Below are 8,410 nucleotides of genomic sequence, written 5' to 3' on the forward strand. Positions count from 1 at the left end.
CCCCCCCCGGGCTGTGAGACCCCCCCGGGTTGTGACACCCCCCCGCAGCCCCCCCAGGGCTGTGAGACCCCCGGGCTGTGACCCCCCCCCCCCGGGTTGTGACCCCCCCCCCCGCAGCACCCCCCAGGGCTGTGACCCCCCCCGACACCCCCCCCTCCCCCGGGCTGCCCCCCCGCAGCGCAGCGGCTCCGGGCGGGCTGCGGGGCGGTTGCCAGCAGATAGCGCTGCGGGTCCGTGCCCGGGCCCCGCCGTGTCTCCGCGCCGCCTCCCCCGGAGCCGCCGGCCGGGAACGCCCGAGCGCCGGCACCCTCTTCCCGTCCCCGCCGGGCACCGGCCTCGCAGGCGAAGGCGCCCCCAGTCCGCCCCCCGGCCCACCGCCGCCACGGGTGAGAAGGAACCTCGGGGCTTCTCCAGCACAACCTTTCCTCGCCAGCTGCAACCCGGAGTCAGGACGCGACCGAGCACGCGGCCCCGCGCCAGATTCCCGCTTCACGCCTCCGGCACCCGCCGTCCGTCCGGGGTTCCCAGTGCGAGACGTGCCGGGGAGCCCTGCAGGGATGCTCCGGCAGCCCGAGACGGCCAACACCAGAGTTAACGTTTTCCTTTTTGCCAGTGCCGCCGACTGCCAGGCGTGACCCTGGGCGCAAATTCCTGTGTTGCCCCTTCTGCCAAATGGCTCTTGTGACCCCAAGTCCAGCCCTCGCTGCTGCCTGCGTTTAACTGCAGAACTGCAAGGAAAGGGTCGGGCTCTCTGTGGGCATTATCCAGCCCTTCCGCCACGGCAGGCCGTCTTGGTGCTATCACAGTAATTAACAATAGCGTTATCGGTGGCACAAGGCAAATCCTTCCTTTCTGCACTGCTCAGTTCTTCCCATCCGATAACAGAAACAATTTCAGGGATGCCAGGAGGCGGCTCCCTGTGATCTCCCTGCCATGTGCCTGGATCCGAAGCACAGGGCAGGAGCAGAGCCTCTGACAAGAGCACTCTCAGCTGCCAGGTGGGCTGTGAAAACAAAATCTGCCTCTTAACGCAACTCCTTAGTGAGCTAAGAATAGCTCAGAAGCGATCTTTCCTCAATTGCAGGATCAGATTCCTCCTCTTAATGAATGGACTTGATTTGTCATTAGTTACAAAGTAAAGGAGCAGGGGTGAGAGAAAATCAAGCCTCAAATTCAGACAGGCTCAAATTCAAGTGCTGCTAGCGCCGGCACACACGCAGCTCACCCCTTATGCAGGCTGATGCCAAGCTGCAGACCGGCTCCGACTCCTGCGTGTGCATTAGTGACACTGGTGCTGGGCAGCACCGTCCTCACAACTGCTGCCACGACTGCCACAGCATGCCGGTGCTTGGCTTCAGGAAAGGTTCAAGGCCCAAAGAGAGGTGGCAAGGAGGACAAGTGCCGCAGAAAGGCTGCCGGGGGAAGAGAGGGCCTGGGACCTTCCAGCCTTTTGTTTCATCCTGCTAAGGAAAAATTTTAAGGCTAGCTTTTCCAACACTGCCCTGGGAAAACAGGTACCGCTTCCCAGTGCTGAACCGGGAACTAGGTGTTTTGATCCCATTTGTGACTCCAGCATGGCCTGGGCTGTCCTACGGCCATCGAGATTGAGATCAACCCAGTGACCTTCAGCCTTAGAAGGATGAGCCTCTGCCCTTGTGCTAACAGGAGCGTGATTAAATGCAGCTCCTCGCTGGTGAGCGTCTCCTGGACCAGCTGTTAGTGGGAATGTGATCATGACCCACAGGCAGTTTCAGATCTGCCCACTAATCTGTGTGGAGTCTTGTCTGGACACACGGAAATCTCTGGCCATGGCCAGGGGCGGCAGGATGCAATCGTGTGTCCGGGGCAGTGAGACGGGCCAGCAGTGCCTCCCTGGCATGGCAGCCACATGCCCGTGTGCGCACGTGGGTATGAACTCACCCTCCCCCAGAAGCCATCTTCTCCAGCAGCTCCCGTGCCCGCAGCAGGCAGCAGCGCGTGTCCCCCTCCGCCAGCACAACCCTCCTGCCTGTGACGGTGGCTGCAGTTCCAACCACGAGTGCTGCCGGCAGGAGATCTGTGCGGACAGGGAAAGGGAATACAGTCACGCTTGCAACAGGTCCTTTTCCCGGCGTGCTCCAGAACGCCAAAACATCCCCCTGGCCCCAGCACTCCACGCTGCCTCCGGCTGCGATGCAAACAGCTGATCTCTGTACGATCGCACCCACAGCCTTTCCCAGGGGATGACCCAAAGCACCCCTGCCTCCCCAGCTCCGTGCGTGGCCTCCATCACTTTCTGCAGGCGGTTTGTTTTCACCAAAGAGTTGCTGTAGCAAAAGTGCAATACCAGCAAAAGCTGGCAGGGAATCCAGGGGCCAAGTCTGGAGTAAAATTCTGATAATGCTGTGTTTATACCAGGAATTTCTTTGGCAGATTAATCAAGCGAGTGAAGTAACAGATGGGAACTAGCGGGAAACACGAACGGGAATTTCAGCACAGGCCAGGTTGGCGTTCACCCCCCTGGAAACACCGCTGCCGGGGCCACCTCTGCCCAGAAGCAGCGAGGAGCTTAAACAGCAATCGGTGCCGCAGCCCCACGGCACAGCAAAGCAGCGCCCGGAGGCGAACTCTCCTCCAGGAGCCAGAAGAGAGGAGCCAGGGCAGCAGCTTGTGTCCTCCGGCACACGCTGGCCTGTGCTTCCAGCCCCGCGGCATTTGAGAAATGACAGGTATCGAGAGCATCGCTAAAGGAAAGGTCTCGCGCTCCTGCTGCCAGCCTCGGCGGAGGCAGGGCGCAGGCAGCAGCAAGCGCCGAGAGCCCTCACCTTCACCACCTGCTGGTTTTGCCAGCTCTGGACTCAGGTTGCACTTGGAGTTTAAAAACACACAAGGTCAAAATTCCCCAGGGAGCAGACGACTGGCCTGGGCACGGCCACGAGGCTCTGCCGTGTCAATCAATGGGGGACCAGATGCCAGCCACCATCACGGCTGTGTTTTATTTCCCAGTGGTTGGGATGCCAAACTTCTCCCGGACTGGGGAATTATTCCCAGAGTCAGCCACTCAGGAACATGCCACATGCTTGTTTAAACAGCCGTTTGCAACAGCCCGTAGCTGTGCCCGTGAGCCCGGCTGCCCCAGGTACTGCCCCGAGGAGTGACCGGCTGCCAAGTCTGGCAAAGGACAAGGGAGGGAACAGATGTGCCGGGAGGTGAGACCACAAAGGAGAGTGTGGGAAACACTTTGCCAACCACAGACGGCTGTTTGCAAGAGGCAATGGTCTTCTTATTACTTCCTTCTTCATTTGGAGGGGAACAAGATGGATTCTGATCTTTATCTGAATAACTGCAATAAGCCAAAACACACCCTTAGCAGCAACAAGCAAACGGGAAGGCAGCAGCAGTCCAGCCAGTGCTGTGCAAACAAAAGCAACAGGACAAAAGCCTTCCCCTAGTTCAGCCCTGGCATAGCACCGGCAGCAGTAAGCACAGGCTGTGGGAAGTTATTCCAGGATGTTCTCTTCATGTTGTAGGTCCTGGAAAGCAACCTGTTCAAGCTATGCGATCGCCTTACAGTGCCTCTGCTCCTCCAGAGAACTGCTGTGCTGCTCCAGCAGCAGGAGCCGGGCACACGGGCTGGCAGCATCCACGGGCAAATATGGGAACGTGCAACCAGGAGCCTGGGTGCCCAGGGAGGACGTGGTCTACACGTGCTTGACTTGGGTTTTAACTGCTCCCTGGGTTCTCATAATATCTCTTGCAATAAAGCTGCACACATTTTTACTAAGCATGATTTGTGAGAGCCAATGGGTTATTTTAACGACACAGCAGCTTGCTGAGGAAACACCGCTTCCCCTGCTGCTTATTCCTCCCAACAGGCTACAAGAGAGAGCTCCAGGCCAAGGGTATCCATTTGATCATGACAGTCTCTTGCAGAGCGAGAGATCCAGGTTAGCCAGGGTAGATTGGAGACTCTTTGATCTCTTCAGAAATCTATCGAATCTGGCTCAGTGCTGCCCGCAGAGCTTCCCAGCGGCACCAGCCCCGGAGCTACAAGTACACACGCTCCTGATAGCCCCCAGAGGTCTGGACCGCACCAACACGTCCGCAGCATGGCTCCGGCAGCCGCAGCAGAGAGGACGCGTGCTCAGGTGTGAGCCCCGCATCAGCCATGGACCGGGAGCCCCTTCGCCGACCCTTCCCCGGGACGGGCAGAGCCGGGCATCGGCGCGGTCCTGGGCCCTGCCGCCCGCTCCTCGGAGCCAGGTCCTGGAGCCAGCGAGGCTTCCTGCCCCGGGGCCCGACACCGCACCGAACGAGCCACTCTCTCCTCGGGCTGCAGCGGTGGAACATATGGGACCCGTTAGCTGGAAGCATATAAAATTCAAAGCTGTATTAGTCATCGGCTCCGTCATGTTCATTCCACCGCTGGTAGACACTACTCTTGCAGAAGCGACCGACAACTGCTTGTGTTTCTACTGTCAGCTCCAATAAACAACCGTGTTTAATGCTGCGGGGGGGAGATGGGGCTCAGAAACTCGATCCAAAAATAACAAGTTTTAAGCACGATATCCTCGCCAGCTAAATGGCTCGGTCTCTCCCTCAGTTTGCTGTGCTGCACGAGAGGGAAGCGGGGTCTAAAAGCCGAGATGACCCACCATCAATAAATCACCAACCCCCCGTGTGCTGTCCCAGCAGCCCTCCCACATGAGCCCGCTGCTCGGCTGCACATTTTTCAGCACGCAGGACCCCGTGAATCACGCGCCATTAACATTCTCGGAGTGACATCTCCAAAATACTTCAGGGATAAATTGGTTGCTGGCTGATTTGCAAAGCATTTAGGCAAAATTATTAGGAGGTGCGTTGGTGGGGAGCCAAAGGCTGGATCCCAATGGGGGCCGTGCTCTCGCGGGTCGCTCGGGTGGTACACGCTCACCCCATGGCCCCGGGGAGCTCAGCCCAGGCACCGCGGGCACCCAGCCGGGTGCCACCCCGGCAGACACCATCACGCGCCAGCCGGTAAACACGGCATAAGTCTTGCCCTCATAAAGGGCTTAAGTGCCCTGGCACTGTTGGATAAACAGGACCGTGCTGAATGCATACAGCAACTTGGCAGAAGCTCTTTAGGCGTCTCAGCATCTTTGCAAGCCCTCCTGTGCCCTGCGAGTGGCCCCGCCATCAGAGAGGACCCAGAGCCCGGTGCCCACCACCAGCCCATCGCCTGCCCGCAGCCCTGCCACCCACCCTGCGGCATGGCCAGGCACCGGCAGGCAGGGTTCGGCCAGCCGAGGGGAGGATTAGACATCAAAAAGGCGGCAGGCAGGAACACGGAAAACCCCCACCATCTGTTTGGCACAGCCGAAGCTTCACGTACCCCTGCTCTGCCCGTAGATCAAAGCAGCGCCCGATGGCACTGATTAGCATCTTCCTGCCCCGACCCCTGCGCAGCGGTGCGAGGAGGGAGCGGAGGAGCTGGGCTTACCGGGAAGGGGTGCCTGGCTCGCAGAGCCAGCCCTGGGGAGCCTGCGGGAGACAGAAGCACGATGCTGGGAAGGAAAGGGGCATCTGCAGGCAGCTCCTGGCAGAAAAGGAGGAGAGCCCGCAGGGACGGGAGTCCCGTCCCACACCACCAGCCTGCAGAAGCACAGCGGGCATCGCCTCATTGCGCAGACAGAGTGTCTTTTCCCGATATTCTCCCCCATCCCACTGGGTGGGGGGGAAGTGAGTGAGCGGCTGGTGTTTAGTTGCTGGCTGGGGTTAAACCACCACACAGGGACCGAGGTTTTGGCAGAGCGCCGAGAAGGTGTCTGCCGGTAGAGCCCGCAGCCTGCCCTCACAACACCCTGCCTGTCATGAGGAGCAAAGGTTTTCCCAGAGGAAAGCCGGGGCAGGCCTGCCGCCTGCCTTTCTCCCTCCAGCACTCCCCACTGGCTCCCATTAGGAGCTGTCCTGCCCCTGCGGTGCGGGGATACTCGCTCCTCGGCACGGCAAAGGGTCCCTCCTGCCATAACCCACCACGAGACCTTCAGGAAAGAAAACCAGCTCCTGGTGCAGCAGGGCTGATCCAGATGTCACCACCTCGGCATTAAGACCTCCATGTAACGGATTTCCAGCAAAACTGTTAGTGTACTTTCTGAACCAGTAATGGATCTTGTCCCAGATTAATAATAGATAAAAGCAAAAATGCTTTGCCATGCTGTGGGTTTTGCCCCAAAATGGGGAAGAGTTTTGCAAGGGTGTCTCAGGATACCACGTTCCCACTAGCATCTTCCCAAGGACATCAGCTAAGGATGGGCAGCAGGATTAGTAACACTATACATATGCTTTATCGCCTTCTCTCATATGTTGCGCTCTCATTTTTCATTGACTCTTCCAGTTTAAGCTGCAGCCCAGCTGTACACAGACCATGGGTGCCCTCACATCTTGTGTTCGAGCAAAAGAAAAAAATAAAATTAACAAACAGACCATGACCACTCACTCGCAGCTTCCCTCCCTCCAGCCTGGCTAGGGAAGCCAGCGGAGCTGAGCCGGAGCCATTCCCACCGTTCCCATCTCTCCACGTGGAAACCCAACCCACCTGGCCGAGGAGCCGGGACCAGGGCACGGAGGATGTGGAGTGAGAGTTTCCCGCAGAGCCAAACTGGAAGAGACAAGAAGAAACAAACACATGGCAGCGAGCCGGCAGGCGGGGGTCCCAGGGGCACGCACCCAGCCCACGGCCAAGGGGCAGATCCGGGCGATAATGGGAGCTCCCGGGGAGAAACCCGCAGAGCTCAGCGCATCTGTCCCTCATCAACGGCACTGCCAGACCCTGCGGGAGACCCCAGGTGAAAAAAGAGCCAAGGTTACTCATGTTCAGTTAGTTCAAGAAAAAAATGTTTTGCAAGAGTCTCTCTTCATTACATTTTGGAGGTGATACGGAGTTCTGAGCTGTTAGAGGGCTGGGCAGCTGCTGCTGGAAAACCTGAGTTAGGGAGAGAAATGTCACCCCAAATTTATTGTATTTACTTTCTCCAGTGTTTTCAGAATTTTTTACTCTTCGATAGTTTATATTATACACATTTATCAGCTTTCCTTCAGGCTTTTAACCCCAGATTCACTGTCTCAGGTTATAGCAGAGCGTGATGAAATGGGTATTCCTGGGGCTGCTCAGGGGATGGGTTGTGGCCAAAATTTAAATAATCAAATGGCCAAAATGAACCCAAAACAATGGCTGCTGCGCACTGAAATCTTCTGTGCCCCTGGCACCATGAGCTTTCCATGGATCTCCTTGCCTCCTCTCACATGTGGGACTTCACAGCTGTTGGAAGCACCCACACGTTTTATTACTGGCCCTATCGACATATTCCTTATTCATCAGCACTGGGGTTTTTCTTTTTCTTTTTTCAGGGGAGAGAAGAGCAAAACCACATTTTGTCCAAAGAGGTTTGCAACTAAAATGGCCTATTTTGGAGAAATGTGATTTTAAAGAGCATTTACAATCCTCCAAGAAACCAAGGCAGCCACCAGTGAAACAAACCCCACCAGACTGCGTCCTGCCTGTAAGAAGCCAGCAACGGCAGAAGGGTGAAACTCCCCGAGATAAGGGGAAATCACAGAAATGAAGGGGGGACGTGAGCAAAAATAGCATTTAAGCCTGGCAAACGTATAGGTAATGAGTAAAATTAACTCCCTGGCTGTGAAACTATTGAACGCCACAGCCCCAAAGCAGACAATGGGATCAAAGTTGGGATTTCCCTGCGCTCCGGCCAGCCTCAATGGAGCACTCGCCGGGTGCCGGGCTGCGTGCCCACCGTAACGCCCGGGGGCCATAAGCTGCTCAGGAGAGTTCAAAGGAGCCCACACAGCCTTTGCATGGCTCCCGGGGCGTTCCATAATTCCCAGGCTTTCTGGGGGCTCGCTTCCCAAAGGGAGGGGAGCAGGGCCAGCGGCGGGGGCTCCTGGGCTGCCCGCAGGGAGGGTGAAGGGGCCGGAGACACCCACAGTGACCCCAGTGCCTGGAGGGGCCGGAGAACCTCCCCCAGCAATGGGATAATGCACGCTCCTGCTGGCAGGATTAGCCATCTAGCAGGACAGCTGAATCAGACGCTCAGCCCTTAACAGGATTACGCTCTCGGGAACTCCAATGAAAATACAGACACCCTGCCTGCGGTGCGGCTGGGGCAGCTCGGCGCTGCCTCCGCTCCCCTGCAGCCCCCCCCCCGCTCACAGAGTGTCCCCGGGGTGTGAGATGCGCTCCTGTTTCGTTCGGAGTGTCATAATAAAGTGTTGGGCTGAACTCCTGGTGCCTGCAAGGGGAAGGGGCTCAGCTTTCCGCCAGCCACAGGGGATTTGGGCTCCTCCGGGGTCCATGCTGACCCCAGCTTTCCAGCCGCCCCCAGAGCATCCCACCAGGCAGGACCAGGAGGGTGCCATGCTCTGGCCATCGGGGTGT

General features: G+C 57.8%; 1 protein-coding gene across 1 annotated transcript; it reads right to left on the reverse strand.

Moving 5' to 3' along the window:
- Nucleotides 1–560: 560 nt before the first annotated feature.
- On the reverse strand, nt 561–8,040 carry LOC128154254 (uncharacterized). Its single transcript, XM_052814520.1, has 4 exons — nt 7,747–8,040; nt 6,554–6,725; nt 1,921–2,056; nt 561–1,463 (listed from the first exon to the last, which is right to left on the reverse strand). Exons 1-4 carry the CDS (start codon nt 8,038–8,040, stop codon nt 1,355–1,357), a joined length of 711 nt encoding a protein of 236 aa, XP_052670480.1. The 3' UTR covers nt 561–1,354.
- Nucleotides 8,041–8,410: the final 370 nt, after the last annotated feature.

The sequence above is a fragment of the Harpia harpyja genome, chromosome 19, assembly GCF_026419915.1.
Source record: "Harpia harpyja isolate bHarHar1 chromosome 19, bHarHar1 primary haplotype, whole genome shotgun sequence".
NCBI classification, from domain to species: domain Eukaryota; kingdom Metazoa; phylum Chordata; class Aves; order Accipitriformes; family Accipitridae; genus Harpia; species Harpia harpyja.